This window comes from Mastigoproctus giganteus, chromosome 2, assembly GCF_048544385.1.
Source record: "Mastigoproctus giganteus isolate SK-2022 chromosome 2, ASM4854438v1, whole genome shotgun sequence".
NCBI classification, from domain to species: Eukaryota; Metazoa; Arthropoda; class Arachnida; order Uropygi; family Thelyphonidae; genus Mastigoproctus; species Mastigoproctus giganteus.
Window position 1 is genome coordinate 210,108,302 of NC_143576.1, and position 17,636 is coordinate 210,125,937.

Genomic DNA, 17,636 nt, shown 5'->3' on the forward strand with positions numbered 1-17,636 from the left:
TCGTTTCGAAAAAAATAGCCGGAGTAGATCGTCTGCTTTTGAACTAAATATTTCGTCTGCTTTTGAACTAAATATTTCGTCTGCTTTTGAACTAACTGTTTCTCTTGCTTTGAACTAAATATTTCGTCTGCTTTTGAACTAAATATTTCGTCTGCTTTTGAACTAAATATTTCGTCTGCTTTTGAACTAAATATTTCGTCTGCTTTTGAACTAAATATTTCGTTTGTTTTTGAACTGTTTCTCTTGCTTTGAACTTTCGTCTGCTTTTGAACGAAATATTTCGTCTGCTTTTGAACTAAATATTTCGTCTGCTTTTGAACTAACTGTTTCTCTTGCTTTGAACTAAATATTTCTTCTGCTTTTGAACTAAATGTTTTTTTTTTTTTTTTTTTTGCTTTGAATTAAATATTTCGTCTGCTTTTGAGCTAATGTTTCTCTTGCTTTGAACTAAATATTTCGTCTGCTTTTGAACTAACTGTTTCTCTTGCTTTGAACTAACTGTTTATCTTGCTTTGAACTAAATATTTCTTCTGCTTTTCTAAGATCATCGTTTACTTTTGAAGTAAATATTTCATCTGCTTTTGAGCTAAATGTTTCTTTTGCTTTGAAATAAATATTTCGTCTGGTTTCCTGAGATCGTTAAAGTCAACATTTTTACCTCCATTTAATCCAAATATGTCTCACCATCCTCGTACCTCGTGGCTAATTAAATATTAGCCTTAATTTTAATTATCGATCATTAATCACCATAGTTACTCTAAATTCTGATTAAAACGATGCAACAGAATCAAAACCTCTCGCAAATTTCTTTTTGCAGCCACTACTGCCGGTTCTGCAAATCTCTTTGTATTAGAGGATGTTTACACCACGCCGAAGCTATTTTAGAAGTCTAATGCGAGGTAGTTATTCCGCACGGTTTGATCCCCGTAGAAACTTATGGCGGAAAAGTTATCATTAGTAGGAGCGAGGAAATGTATTTGTTAAAGCAAAGTCTACGCTAATCCTGTGGTTAGTAACGCTTACAAGACTCGTTCTTGCAAACAAGAACTCGATCCTGATGAGTCATATTAGCTCATAAAAGCAGATTGTAACTTTGTTGAATGCATCCCGAATATGTTCTGGGGAATTGAACATCTCTGTAAATAGCGATGAGCTCGAGATTGTTATTCGCGATCAAAGTGACCATAACTCCCTCCCGATGCCGTAAAATAACCACTTTTACGACATTTAACAGCTCAGTCGATAGTATTTAAACAGATCTCTGTCTCTTTAAAGTGCTAAGATTCGTTAGCTGACTTTAGAAAAATTTTACGAGTTCATGGGCTTCGCTTAATTTCTCTGGGGTTTGTTGACGCTCACTGGAAACGAGGGATTGATGCCACCTAACACAGTGCGCAGTTGATGAATCATTGGGACTGTACTGGAGCACGCGATTGTCCAATGGATTCATTATTACGATCGATTTCATTAATTTTCCAGGAATTTCTGATTTTGGGGGTCCAATTTTTGGCAAATTTTAGTATAATCAACTTACGTTTGAGTCTTTCTCTCTATTTTCTTCTGTTCACACACCAAATATAACAATATCAACTATTTTAATTCACATTTCAGGTTGTTTTTATCAGGGTACTCCAAAATTTGGAATCTTGTGCATGGTCAATCTTGTGAAGTCAATGAGGATATTTTATGTTTGGTCCCAAGTTTTCTTTTAAATATTTTTTCTTTATTTTTCTCTTTTTTTTTCAAGATTTCTTTGATACCCGTTTGAATTTCATTGGTGTACAGTCGAATTACGTGTGTTGGAATACTGAAAATAGCTCTTGATAAACCTAACGGTTGTTTTTTTGGCAAAGGTTAACGATCTTTGTAGATTGGTCCAAAAAAGACAGCTGTCCACGAAACAGTGTCTTCTGGAAATTGTCCAAATTTTGTTGGAAAGTTTCTGGCTTTTAAAGAGGGCATTCTTCAAACAAATCGGCATGCTGTATCTGTCTCAAAAATTAGTAACTTGATTTCAACAGCCTTCAGGATTGAAGAAGGTAAGTTTGTTACAACTCGTAACGTATTTAACCACAGATGTCACTGAATAAGAGATGAGATTAGACGGACATTTCAGTGTCCAAAGAATACAATATAACATAATAATAGCAATAAATTGTTATTAAAATGATTATTGATAATAACAACAATTGTCATAGTTCTAATAATTATATTATCTTAATTAGAAACGTCTATTTTATAGAAAACATAAAAATGTCTATAATTTTAAATTTATATTTATTATCATCCATTCTACATTCTTAATGTTATTTTGGATGAAAACATTTCATTAATTTAAAGCAGACGAGAGAAATCTACATTTGAAAATTTCGAGACAAGAATTTTGTTTTAAAACTTGCTAACAATGGTCTTTGGAAACAATGAATGCAGACGTATTGTTAATAAGCCGCTATGATGAAATCCAAATCTAAACACAGCAACAATAAGGTGCTAAAGACGAAATCTGCATTGTTTAAAATAGCAACAATGAGCTGCTCTTTCGAGTTGTCGGCAACAATGAAGACAAACGATATATTTTTATCGCTTGGTACGTAACAGTTATTACTGACCTTAAATAAAATACGTTTGCCGTATTTTCTAAATCTGCTTGTTAATGAGAGCAGAAATTAGCTCGGTTGTTTAAACAAACATTAAATCCTCTTGCCATTTTAAGTAGCAATGTTCACTACGCTGCATTTACTCAAACGCGACTGCTCAAATAGATGTTTTTAATAATATTTAGTGCCAGTGAGCGTGTGTGTTGTGTTGTGTTCTGCAGGATGCTGCTACATTACATTTAATCCCTAAATCTTTTACTTCACCAAGAGGGAAAAGAGAGTGACGACGGGGGGGGGTTACTGCATCCTCTCTTTCCCCTCCCTAATCTTACCCTTTTATTCAATCTCCCTTTGTATCTCTCCACACCCTACAGCTCCTCATGGCGGGCCAGTCAGCAGGACAACAGCTCCACGGAACTACGGGTGCAACTGGTCAACCCTGCTGCGAGTCCGGCCGTCCTGTTATGACCGATCCGCTCACAGGGCAGACTGTGTGCTCGTGCCAGTACGACGCCCAACTACTTAACTACCAGCGGCTAGCAGCTTCCGGACTACCGTTGAACATGTACGGCACGGCAGCAGCCGCCGCTGCTGCAGCGGCCTACACGGGAGAACAAGGATTCCTACCGCTGAGCGCGGAGCAGTCGGCCTTCTATTCGCCTTCGGTAAGTCGCACTTCGTCTTTTGGTCTCTTTTTTTATTATTATAACTATTAATTTTTTTTCTGAAAATATCTGGGATAAAGATTCGTTGCTGGAGTTCTATTTGGAGGAAGATGTTTTGGGTTAGTTGGGTTATCCAACCTCTAGAGGCAAATGAACGGATTATTTGACACCCTTTCGGAGGATAATGAAGCTTCCCAAGGTTTTGTTGGGTCTTTCATCTGCAACCTTGGAATATCCGAATTAGTTGAATGCGTATTGGCGATCCGGGAGGATTCCTCAATGATCTTAAGATATTCTAGGATTTCTTCAGTTCTTTTTTGTGGTTAGAATAAGAAATGATTCGGTTAACTTAAAATTAAGGTACCCAACGGCCATATCTTTGGACGCGCTGCTAGCCTTCGTCTTTTAAATCGATGTGGTGTAAATGGAACCAGAATTAGAAACAACGGTTGGGTCATTAAGGACCCAGATTGGCGAACTTGAGGAATTCATCCACAAATCTTTAAATTTAAATTGATTCCGACATTGAACCGTTCCATTTTTATTTATAAATAATGCGTAGGGTTTCTGGCGAACCAAGTCTCGAGAGCGTTTTGTTTCAACGTCCCAATGTCTATTGTATGACACACGGCAGCTACAGCGTTTTGATTACCAATCTCTACCGTTTGTCACAGGGCTTTCTCTTTTGCGCTGGCCACGCAAACGATGCATTTATGACAGTCAGCATTGAAGTAGAGAATAATCAATGAGTTGGCGTTGTAGAGTGGGGGTAGATAGGGGAAGGTTAGGGCCTACTAGCCGTTCGGGTCGACTAGATCCATATCGTCAATGCAATAAAGGAAGACAAGGGCAGCTCAATGACCCAACTGTGACTATCTGTACGTCTCGAGAGAGATGATTATTTAAATTGTACTATTGAAAGCTGATAGAGCTGTTATCTCCCGAGGACTTCGGGGAAATACCATATTATTAAATATATAATTGAAAAGGAAAAAGCTCGTCAGGCTTCTGTTTCGTGATGGCTTAGTGGGTTTTAGTGACAGGTTGCGACACTCCTTTCTTACTCGCTAGAGAATGGATGTTGTTTAAACACCTGCTAGCCAGGGTATACAAGGCCTTTGAAGAACACACAACACCACCACGATCCCACAGTAAATGCTCAGAAACATTTAGGGATCTTGTTTTTTCGGATGAGTCAGAAAAAAGTCTGAATCATCGCATAGAATGTCTGGATCACAGTTTCCTTGTTGTCTACGTATAAAAAACAGACGTCTGTAGAGGGGGAGGGAGGCTTATAAGACTCTTATAAGATAGTTCTGTGGAACGTGTTCATTAAGTAGTAAAGTTTTTAATTGGATTTAAGACTAACATCCTTAATGCGATTAAGCCTAATTACAGTCGTTTGTTCCGCTTTGTGTTAGATGAGATTCAGACAGCAGACAGACTTGTATGCGAGATAATCCCTCTATAAAATGTTACTCGACGATTGTTCATTTATTTATTTTGTAAAACTGCACACTATTCCCGGATTCGAGCTGTTTCCAGAATGGAACATTTTGTGTTACTTCAACGCTGGGGTTTTTGAAACACCCTCATGTATTACTGACTTCGATGTGTTTCACTGAAAGATTTTATTCACAATGTTTGCTTTTAAGTCTGCTGAATAGACCCGTAATCTCTAAAAATAATCTCTAGGAACCAAAACACGTTGGATCCAGTGACTTCCAGAAACTTGAGTCCGCTTTGAAAACAAATCTTTGACTCGATTTCAAAATTTCCGTCCTGTACGTTGTTCCTTCACTTTTAGGAACAGGTGGAAGTCGTAGGGAACAAGACGTGACTATCAGGTTGGATATTCAATCACGAATATTTGAATGATCCTCGTAATCTGATCATAATTGATGAATTAAACTCAATTTTGTGTCCGGAATAGCCGTAGATTATAAATTAAATAAATAAACTAAAAAAATGTGATTTCTAAACAATTCCAAGCTCATTAGTGGCGCATTTAGTATTTGTTTTCTGCAGCAGAAAATCCCGGAGCCCTAAATACATCCGTACTGGCTTCATAAACGAGCACATCGATTACAGAAGTTATTATGAATTGCAAACAGGTTTGCATATTTATGACTGCGCAGTAGTATTAGCAAATGGAGGTTTAATCTTAAACAATGTGATGAGTAGCGTGCATTTCATTACTACTTGCAGCATGATAATGCAGCTATCCCCCTTCCCCCTAAATATAAATTACATTTACTCTCATAATCATTACAAGCTTGTTTTCGTCAGCATGAAGTTTCTCTGTTCAGTCGTAAATTGCATCATAACTTTGGTTAAACCACGTTTCAGAAGACCCTCTAATTATGCGAGTTGCTAAGCAGTTCTTTATTTATTTATTTACTTTTTTTTTTTTTACGGATCGTTTATGACGTACGTTAATGGACACAGATTTGATTGGAAGTTGTTATGTATGCAACCCCAGTTCGCTGCAGACGACCATTTTGAATGAGAAATGCACGATGAATTTATTGCTGGAAGGGTGGAGGCTCAATTCTGTTTCTCCCTCTTTCCTTCTGCCGTTTTTCTTTTGAAAACATACTCGGTTACACTATAGGAGATTTGTCTGTTTAGTGCAAACCAGCCTTAAAACACACTTCTGGTAGATAACGTCGAAAACGCACGTTGAGTGGCATTTCCATATTGTTACAAATCCTTGTAAAGGTTAATTGTTTCCATACTAAGCCTATGATATAATTATCAGAAGTACTCAGTGGGGCGTGGTGTTGGGGATAAAAGGAGGTAACAATTATTTAGGGCATTCCAGTTAACCTTAACGAGTTTCCTTTTCCGGTATGAACGAGCAAGGATGCGGATGTGAGTTTTGGAGAGTGAAAACGCGAAGAGAGAGAGATGCAGTGGGTGACTTTTGACATTGAGTGATTTCTGTTAATATATTAGGTTACTTTTTGAAAATCCGAATTAGTTGAATTGAAAAATGGGAATACAATTTGAAAAGGTACCTTTTTAATTATGGAATTGGTGGGAAATTTAACCTTGAATATCATTGAAATTGGAAATCGTTACTAGGACTGAGAAATAATTAATTCATTGCAGTGCAGTGGATTAATATCATTGAAATAAAACGCTACAGAAATCTGCATGCTTCATTAAAATAAAAATGGCAAAAATTGCAGATTTCACTCCTATTCTGGTGAAATCTACATCATTGTGATTTAAAAAAATGAATTTTACATTGTTTAAACCTTTTCCATTGTTGACTTTTGCTCAACAATGCGTATGACGACATTGTTATAATATTAAGAAGAAACCCGCATTATTTTAAAAATGGCAACAATAAAGTGCTCTTTCCAAATGAAGCAGACGACAGCAATAATGAACCTAAACAATGGATTTTACTAGCAATAATAGCCTTGTTTCAGAGTATATTGAAAGGAAATCTTCGGTTCTTGAAAAAGAATGCAATCGAATCAGAAGTCTTGTGGTCACGAGAGACAGGACAAGAGTCGGTAATGATATCAGGGGTCTGCAAATCTCTGTAATTTTACTTTTCCAGTAACAATTTAGCATCTCTAACGAATGATTTCTTTAAGATTTGCACAGAGCTTCTTCCAGACATCCCTCAACAGCAGCAGACGCGAGGTATTCAAAACAAATTCCAGGGCTTCTCTCTGAGAGCTCGCAGTTTCACCAAAATGACAGATTGAAGATTTTGGTGTAAGAGGGAAATTATACAGAGACATTGACCTCTAAACTTTCGTCATGATTCAGATATACTGACGTTGTTTATAAACTCCTTTCCCGTAGGTAGGGAGTAGAGCCGGATTGATGTGACCTCCTGGCAACCAGGCTAAGAATCGTGTTTTTACAAGAATTAGGGATTACAGCGGATTTTTCCCAAGTTCTTAAGATCCTCTTCGATGTCTTTCCTTGCCGAAGAGGAGCCAGGGGGTTTATGTGGGAGGGGGGACTGTTAGAAAAATTAAATACACTCGTCACGGCCGATGTCGTTTCTATATCCAAAAACAACATCGGTTTCCGGTGATGTTCGGACGATTTTCCGTTTGCCATTCGAAGTTCAAAGTTCAGTTGAATCGTCTGCGATGCAGTGGCATCCATCACGCCACACGTCGGATGCAGTTTAGTACTAAAGCGAACTTTAAATTGGATACCGCAATCCGTTTAATTATTATGTAAGAAACAGATGAAGGCAACTTCCTTTTGAAATAAATATTCATCAGTCGTCAGAAGCCAGGATTTCTATGGAAGATTTCACGAGTTCCTTGAAGAAATACGTTTTACTCGTGGCTCACAAATCGTCTATGTATCTAAGCAAACTGGCCACAATGTCTGTTGGTTATTTTCCAGTAATAAGACAAGCCAATACTTTCAGATGAAGCGATAGATGTCTCTTAGATCGTTTGACCAACTAATAAAAACTAATATTTTATCCCCTCAGTATACATAAAGGTTAGGGAGGGATTTCTTAGATCAATTTCCATGTTTCCTAATTATATATCGCTTATTCGATGTTTGAATTTGGCCAAAATGTCCCTCCAGTTGATCAATTTGCTTTATATATATTAAGTTCAAAGGATTTGGTTCCTTGAACTCACCAAAAAGTTGGCGCCGTGTTGCCCTTGCGCAGTATGGCCCATAAAGAAACAAACAAACACCAAACAAGCTTTGAATGCCGCATCAAATACTATTGAGCGATTCTAGAGCCATCTATGAAGGTTACCCGCACTAGATGTGTCAGATCTAGAGCTGGTAACCATCATGGATGTCTCTCAAAATCTCCAGTCGACTGAAAAACTTAAGATTTTAAGCAATAAAATTTAAATTCGGGCGCTAAAAGTTGCTCTTTGGGATAAATTACAAAAGCGGGGTGGGGAAGGAGGGTTGTGCTAAAGCGAAATTTAACCTCAACGGAATTGGAAGCCTATTTGCAGTGACCTTTTAATTACGAACGCTGGAAATGAAAGCGATCGCCCACAGCCTGGACAAATATTCGACGACATTTGTCCCCCGCACGGCATTTTGAATAGAACTGCGGTACATATACCCTGCGGTGCCGAGTGGTTGCTTAAATCTGTCCTTAACTTGCGACAGGCGCTTTTAAAACTCGCGAGCAGCGGTATAGTATAGATGGGGAATGGGACCACTCCCTGGGAGCGGAGCCGTAATCCCTGCCATCACATGCGACGGTTGTAGCGTTGTCACATGCCGTCCAGTTGACGTGCCAGGCCGCCATGACTTCCTGACAGTAGGATAAGCGTCAGTGTGCCAAGAAGCACGCGCGGAACGTTGAAGTGAGACCAACACCCTAAACCAACCGTAAGCTGCCCCTATCGCTTCATTTCACATGTATGTGCTCAGGTTTGAATACGAAATACTGTTCCCGGTCCTACTAGATCTGGTGAGTGTATACAGAAGGGGAAGAATGCAACATTTGAAGCACGTTCGTGTTAGTATACCTCAACTAAAGATGGATGTTTGCAATCTAAGGAAAGTGTATTATGGCGAGAATATGTGTTGAAGATTGCTGTGCATGGATTCAGTCATAAAAATGAAAATACAGACGCCAACAATCGCAGGCGCGCAAAAAAAGTTCGATAAAAATGCCTATAAATGGATAGAAAACAGAACAGTTACTCGAAAATTGCAGCGTATTGTTGAAATAGACAGTTAATTTTAACAATAGTTTAATTTTGGTTGTTGTTGTCAGTTTCATACGGCTAGAGGTCTTAACAATCGAAAAACGTATTCACGCGCTGTGACCAAACGTATTAAAAACAATACGTGTACATTTCCAGTCTTTGTTGTTAGAAATCAACTTTATTTCATCCGCGCGCATTCTCTTGCTTTCTGCGCATGTCTATAAATGCTGAAAATTTATGAAATATTATTTGAAAGGCAAACGATTGGAATAAAAAGTATTTTTTATTATTATTGAACTGTCTCAAACGTTGGGGGAGGGGAGGGAGAGCTTTTATTAAAAGAAATAATTTTAGCCGTTTGGTGGATAAATCACTGGAACGAAATAATAAGAAGCTTTTCAAACATCGAATCTTTAGGGTAAAAAAAAAAGAAGTAAAAATTATTATTATTATTTTTTTTTAATATAAATGTTTTCCAACACGAGTCCGGGAAAGTGTGGTATTAATGCGGGGGCTCGCATCCCATTACTTCGACTGTTTATTTAAAAGGATTAAAATCTAAACCACCCACATCAATTATCGTTTCTCCTTTTCTTTCTCTCGCGAGTGTTTGTGCCTGTGCACGAGCATTATCTGAATTAATGGTTATAATTTTTTCCGATCAATAACGTCCTCTCTCTGAGAGCCGCATTGTGCTGCCTATTTCCTTATCGTGACATATTTCCGGTGTGAAGAAGCACATTGATGATGTATTTCCGCTTTTCCGTCTGTAATCCTGATTTCGTAAGACACAGATGGAAAGGAGTTTGGAGAAAATGTCCTATCGATACGTCCCCATTGGATCTGCGCTTTTAACTCGATACAAATAAACATTTCATATTGTAATCGATTGTTTAATAACGAACGGTGATTTGAACCTACTGATCGAGCAGTTTGTCTGTTCTCTTCCGGGGATCGTTCCTTTACCTGTTTGCTTCGTTTGAATATAATGCAATATTAAACACCGTTGCTCGCTAGAGGGCCGTGTAATGTTTTACGCCATGGGCCTTTGAGACAATAGACTCTCAGCACGCTATGTAGCAGGTTCATCTGCACCTCCCTCTGCCCTCTCGCTGTGCTGCTGAAATTGATTACCCAAGTCCCCTAGTCGGCTGTGATGCGTTTGCAGTACAATACACCAAGTGCATGATGGATTCATTAGTCTTTATTTAAATATTAGAGATGGAATACAGCAGAAGCTCTCTCTCTCTCTCTGTATTTGTTTTACAGATGAAAGGTGTTAACCTGTCTGGTTCTCTCCCAGTGAGTCCTTGTCATTTGATTTCATACATTAGTCATAGGAAATTCCTTTTGGTGTTTATGTGCGCGTGCGTGTGTGTGTGTGTGTGTGGGTGGGAGGGTGCGTCAATTTTGGACTCATTGGGGATCGTTTGCTTGTTGTTACCATTTGGGATTAATGAGGGAGTTACGATTTACATTTTTTTTTTTTTTTTTTTTTGTATTAAAAATTGATCTTCTCTCATGAAGAGCGCATAATTAGTGCGAAACGTTATTCGCCCTGAAATTATTCCCAATGCGTTAGTTTTTGTTTTATTTCGTTTCTATTATTATTCCAAACGGTGTATACAAATACAGAGACTGGAAAACTGTCGATTTCAACAATAGTGACGTATTTAGCACGTGACTCGCCATATATAGAAAATATTGTCGTCTGCATGCCTATTATTTAACGATAAATGGCGTATTTAACGCGTGACTCATAACACCTAAATGATTCTTTTAAGAAGAATCGGCTTTTAACCAAGCACAAAACATGTTATAACACGCACAGACTTGTTCTGCTTTGGTCTGCAGACGAGACTCATTTTGTTGCAGACACCTTAAACAGGGATGCGAAGATATTTTGGCTAATTGCTTTGTCACAGCTATAAAATCGCAAGCTGAGATTTCCAGAACTCTTAAAAGTGTTAAGAATTGTAATTTCAAGGTTATGACAACATTAAGAGACAGAAGAGAGAGATTCTATTCTGTTTGTGAAGATATTTAAGATCGGTTAAGAGTTACATCACAGAATGACAACTTTCTGGCCATACCAGACATGACAGTTGTTCGACTGTCTAGGGTTAATCATACGCCATATTAAAAGCTTGAATTATGCAGAACTGGTCCCTCAGTTTTTGGTAGTCATGATCTCATGATTATGATTCTTAAAAAGAGAGCATGTTAATACATTTCAAGCTCAATATACTCATAACTAAGTCTTATAATTAAGATTTTTCTTCAAAAGCGTTGACAGAATTCTACATAAGTACGTACTTTATCTTGTTATCTCAGATTTAACGATTGCAACTTAACTTTTGGATAGCAGTGTGGATTCATATTCAAACGTCACCATTTCCTGCATCATATGAAGTTCAAATACCGCTATCTAGTGTCCAAAAGTAGAACTATCAAAAGTATTGAACATAAGCGTAAGGGACAAGCATTTAGACATCTGTGTTAGGGTGTCAATTGACCAGGCAACAAAGGCCATGCGACATAAGAATATTTTGTCTAAAAATTCCGGTATGCTCGGCCTGTTTCCGTGCAGCAGGAGGAAAAAATAACGAGAATTGAACTTAATACCTTACCCAAACGATTGGAAAGACAGCGTATCCACTACACTGCTACAGAGGCTCGCTTAGATTGCAACAGTAACTACAGACCTAATTAACATTGACGTAATTAACATTCCATAACGGATATAACCGGGATTTTTATGGCCATAAAGAAACCTTAAAGAAGTATGGTTTGTACAGAGGTGGATCCAATGATTACCACTCTTTAACAGACCATAAGTCTAGGGTAGAGTATTGCCTCCACTTAAAGATCATCACGGTTCACTTAGCGAAAGAGAGAAAACAGTTTAACAAGAAGTTTGTTGTTGCAATGCAATGCCGTCCAAGTTAACAGTTGATGATTACAAAGAAGGGAAGTTTGGACTAATGACAGACATCTTTTATGGATTTGGAGGAAGGGTTAATCGTCCTACAATGGGTTTCGGTGATTGTAGAGTAGTTTGCGAAGATTCAATTATATAAATTAACACGTGCGGTCACTAAAAGGAAGAAAACTCTCCGAATAATGCAATAAATAGAAAGTTGAAGATAAAGAAACCTGTTTGGACCTATCGTGACAAACAGCTGTTGTCACGCACAACAACCATGATACCTGCAGCAGTTGGTTTCAATAGAGGCCTCTTTGGTGTGTTACTGAAACATAAACACTGTCTTTGCCACTGTTTATTGTCTCTCTTTCTGTTTATTTATATTGGCTTTTTATTCTCTCTCTCTGTATATGTTTTTTACAGCTACCTACTTCATTCATCTACGAAGACTGAAAATATAAAACAACCCTAAACTTTACCACTAAAGTTTAATGATTTTTGGTGTGATTGCCTTCAAAGCCTCTTCTTTGGATTTTAAACGCCTTCCCCCAACTTCTTTACCATGCTTGGAAACGTAGAGGAAAATTACTTTTTGAATCCTTTCCATTGGTGACATTATTTCTCCGAATGTCTTCAACTGATTCAACACGAGATCCTTTCAAGGCGTTTTTCAATATTGGAGAGATGAAAAAGAGATTGCGAAAGACCAGAAGAGTACGGTGGATGTTCCAACACTGTTTATTTGTGGTGGGGGAGGGACGAAACTATTTAACCAAAAGAGTTATATTGGAAGATGCATTCCCATCTACCCAAATAACTCAAAAATCAGAGAAATCAGAGCTAAGATCCAATATTTTCAACAAATACCATGTCGTGAATATTCCCTAATTGAAGGAGGAGTGCTTGGTTGGCTGTTTGTTGTTCAATGAACGACTCGCCGACTAAAAGAAAACTTCTTATAATCAAATCTAAACCTCAACCCCTGTAATTTGAATTCATAATCCCTAGTTATGAAAATCTTCATAACAGTGAGAATTCCACCTTCATTTATTTTACTAATCCCTCTCAGAGCCTTATAAACCTCAATCTGGTCACCTCTGAGATGCTTGGTTGCCTAGCTCTGTAGCCATAATAATCGGAGTCTTTGCTCATATGGGCGTCCTTTTGCTGATCTCACCATGCGAGTTGCCCTTCTTTGGACCCTTTTAAGAAGCTCAATGTCTTTTTTTTCAGATGAGTTCTCCATACATGAACACAATATTCCAAATGTAGTCTTACAATTGCCTTATACAGTGGGATGATGACCTCCCTATCCCTACAGGATAGCGTTCGATAAATCATCGATAGGACACCATGGGCTTTCCTGGCTGCCTGTTTACACTGCTCAGAAAACTTCATATCTGCCAGTAATATAACTCCCAGATCCCTTTCCTCCTCTACTCTTTTTATTTCAACCCCACCAAGTGTATAATTTATTTGTGGGTTGCTATTCCCCAAGTGCAAGTAAGACCTTGCATTTTGCTGCATTAAAACATAGCTGCCACTTCTCTGACCATCTCTGAAGTCTGTTCAAGTCATGCTGAAGGATCATTAACAGCTCTACCAATCTTTAAGTCGTTTGCAAATTGACATCACGCCTTCTATCCCTTCGTCGATGTCATTTATGAAAATGAGAAACAACAGTGGTCCAAGAACCAATCCTTGAGGGTGACGTTATACCAATCTGAAGATTATCCATTCCACAACCCTCTGCCTTCTATCCCGCAGCTATACAGCAATCCATCTTAGAATCTTACTAGTAATCCCAACTTGTTCAAGCTTATACAGCAACTTCTTATGAGGGACTGAGTCAAATGCTTTGCTAAAATTCAAATAAACTAAGTCGACATTATTCCCTTAACTTAGTTAAACATAATTTTCTCTTAACAAAGAGATGTTGTGTGTCCTTCAGAATGCCATATCTATCTAAATGTCCCTGGATTGCACTCTTAATCACTTCCTTTAAGATTTTTCCTACCACTGAAGTCTGACTAACCGGTCTGTAGTTACCAACTTCATTTTTATAACTACCTTCATGTTTTCGCGATAGGTTTGCACTTCTTCAATCCAAAGGAATCTCCCCCGAGTCCAAAGTTGCCCTGATGATTAACCTCAATGGTTCAATACACTCCCTGGCGGTTTCTCTCAAAACTACCGGCATATGAGAACAACTCCGAAAGCCTTTTCTTGCATTTATGCTCAAACGTTTTTCTAATAAACAAATACATTTTTTTAGAGCAATCTTCCAAACTTCCTACCTTCCAGCGACTAATAAACTTTTTTCAATTCCATCAGGTAAGAAAGTGTTGGTTAAATTGCAAGCAGTTAAACGCCGAGTTTTGAAATTCTGGATCATTTAAGTAGACAAAAGATGTGAAAATCAAAAGGTGCAAGATCAGGATTGAATGGCATTGTAGCAAGCTTCGGGTTTTCAAATTGAAATAATTGCATGCAATCCAGTGTTGGTTTGATATTGGTACACGTACCAATTTAATCCTTGTTGTAGAGCTCGAATCAGAGGAGAGTTAGCTCGAACCCATAAATAAATGTGTATCTCGAAAACTACAATCCTACTGGATTTTTCACATAAGACTGTGTCTTGGGTGTGTCGAGATTAGTCCAATAATCAAAGGCCAGACTCGCAACCATTCAATTTGCAACAATTGTGGGAAGCAATTGAGTCAGCATTGACCAGAATCTCTGTAGCACGGTTACGATACATACATCATTGAGCCTATGCAGCGAAGGATCCAGTATACAAGGGGGGAGGGGGCTTCAGGGAGATCAATTAGGTAGATGTGCCTAATAAAAGGGCCATTGAGTATGTAGCACTTACAAATTCGATCGCTTAATTGTAGGCACTGTCCCGGATGTGGGAACAGTATTCCATGGTAGGGTGGATTTAAGATTTGTACAGAGTGAGTAGTTTTTTGGAAGAAAAGTAAACACTGAGAGCGAAAGAGAAAACCCAATTTTTCAGTATTAGTAGTGGCAAATGATTCAAGAAAGCAAGCTTATACAGCATCAGCCAAAATAAATAAATCCCACATCACCTGTCCATCCAATCCAACAGTTTGTCTAGTTTTTCTTGAATTTATTCAAACTGTCCACTTCCACAAGAACAGACAGAAGTTTGTTCCAGCAATCAACCACCCGCTGGCTGAAGACACATTTCTCGCACAATTACCCTCCAACCATCCTTTCTCAATTTGTATTTGCGTCCGCTCATGTACATAGTCTGAGCAAGAGAAAGAATGCCATCAGCATATAGCTCAATCCATTCAAAGCCTTAAACACCTCAATCAGATCAGATCACCTCACAAGTGCCTAGTCTCCAGACGTTGCAATTTGTAGAATTAAAGACTTTCTTAGTAAACCACCCTTTTTTAAAGTGGAATGTAGTGTGCTATCATCAACAAAATAATGGATAGGATTTCCAGTCAGTGGAAGAAGGCATTAATATGCAAAAAGAAAACAGTGGAAGAAAGAACTGAACCTTGGGGAGATGTCAATATTAGTGGAAAAATTAGAAGGCTAGAATAAAAATGGATACCTAATTGAAAAACACGAGCCTTGAGAAGTGTAAAGAAAAACTCTCTGAGTGTCATCAAAAGTTTCCATTGAATTTGTCCATAGAAGGGTAAAGCCAGTATATCGCTGGTGGATCACCACTGATGGAATCCATATTGGTGATCATTGATCAGGTGGAAAGTTTCGATATATGACTTGGAGGTTGATGGATTTCTCCGTTACTTTGGAAAGAGTACAGGTAACTGAAATTGAGCGAAAATGGTGAGGGAGGGATTTGTCTCCTTTTTATGAACTGGTTGGATGTGATAAATTACTAAGCAGAAGAGAAGACACCAGTGGAATAAGAAAGTGTAAATAGGCAGCAAGAAACAGGAGCAAGCTTAGGAGCACAGGTTTTGAGAACAAGTGGAAAAATACTATTAGTACTGGAGCATTCTTGCATCAAGATCGTTGAAAATTCTTCTGACATCGTTTTGTCGAATGACCACTCCAGACATTGAGTTTTTAAATGTTGGTATGATAAGAAGGGATCTGCCAAGGTCGCCGATACAAGAGTTAGCAGAAAAATAGGTCGAATTTGTCTTTAGCTGAGGATGCAATAGAACCATCAGGTTGTAACAGAAGTGGAAATATCGATGGACAAAAGTTGCCAATAGCTTTGGAAATAGAGCAGAATGCGCAACTATTATTTGGACAAGAAGAAAGTTTTCTACCCTTAGCCTGTTCAAAATCAGTTTGGACTGTTTTAGAATTGTTTCATTCTTTATTCCACACAGAAAACAAACCTGGAGATTTGACCCTAAAAGAATAATTTCACTGACACGATCTGAGCAAACATTTACATCAGGAGAATTAGAATAATAATCCAAAGAATAAAAGAAATCTCACAAGGCACCTCATTTTGCATTCTTGTAATGCCAAACAATAGGAGGCCGAGAATGGCCATGAGAGAAAGTCTTCATTGGAGAAAAAGGCATCACCAAGTAGTGGTCTGAGGTGCCTAGAGGACCATTCACCTCCACCGTGTATGTATAAGGGTTATTTTTGAAAACAAATCTCGAGCGTTGGCTGTGTGGTTAGGATTGTCTGGTATTCTGGAAGATGAGTGAACACACTGTGCGAGGTTAATCGTAAACTCCTCAGCCTCTCGACCAGCTGGGTCCGTGTGACTAGAAAACCGAAACCAGATGGCGTTGTGAACATTAAAATCACCAAGGAAAATTACCTCACTGTTTGGAAAGTTGGAGTGGAGAAAGTCGAGCTTCGAGGAAAGGAAGCCAAAGAGTTCCGAGTGATTAGTGGAATTGGGAGATGGATAGAGGCTGATGAATATGACAGAATGTGGTAGGGAGATTCTAAACCAGAGAAGGTCAAAAAGAGGGACACTAAATAAGTAAGTCCCTGAGAGGGACTATCAGAGGGGACATATGCACAAGTACCATCTTTGAGGCGAAAGGAATCATACAATGAATAATACGGACAACTGATATGAGAAGTGGTTGATGTAACGCCCTTTTATATACTGAAAAACCGACCATATAACTCATAAACACATATAGAATAAACAGACAAACCGACCATATATTATAGCTACACTCAGTGGCCAAAAAAATTAGAAACCCGTATTAAATAGGGCCACCTTTTGACCGAATTACAGAATCCATACGTCCTAGCATGGATTCCACTAGATGTTTGAAGGAGTCTAGCTCCAGGTTTGACCATTCTTCCATCAGGATATTTTTTAGCTGCCGTGGTCTGTAGAGAACTGCGAATACAACTGTCCTTGTGAACCCCAACAAGATGGACTCCAGGAATGTCCTTGAAACTTCGCACCATCCCTTGTATTCCCTTTAAAATACTTAGGCAGACGTTTCTCAGTTGCTGCGACAACCAGGTGTTGATTTGATCCTCTCGTCTGATGCTACAGCGCTGTGATTCACGATTTCCTCCACATCTTATCAGTGGACTGAAATCTGTCATTGTCAGACGAAGTCTATATGTTTAAACAATTAAGATTTCCTTTCCAACAGCTAATTGACAGACGCAGTTTTCGTAGCGCAGGTAAAACGCTGACATGTTGTTGTTATCTTAGACACGACTCGGACATAATGGCGTACGTGTACCGGGACGCAATCACCTTTGAATTTGTAGAGTTGGGGGGATGCATACGGTTGAATATTTGGCTCTATAAAATGCGACT

General features: G+C 38.5%; 1 protein-coding gene across 2 annotated transcripts in view; it reads left to right on the forward strand.

Moving 5' to 3' along the window:
• Positions 1-17,636, forward strand: part of LOC150090025 (uncharacterized) — a 73,506-nt gene that overhangs the window by 12,414 nt on the left and 43,456 nt on the right. For both annotated transcript variants that reach the window (XM_090389718.1, XM_090389717.1), the window contains exon 2: positions 2,972-3,262. In XM_090389718.1, the coding sequence (XP_090245844.1) occupies positions 2,978-3,262 (285 nt within the window). In that variant the 5' untranslated portion in view covers positions 2,972-2,977. The remainder of the gene's footprint in view (positions 1-2,971; positions 3,263-17,636) is intronic.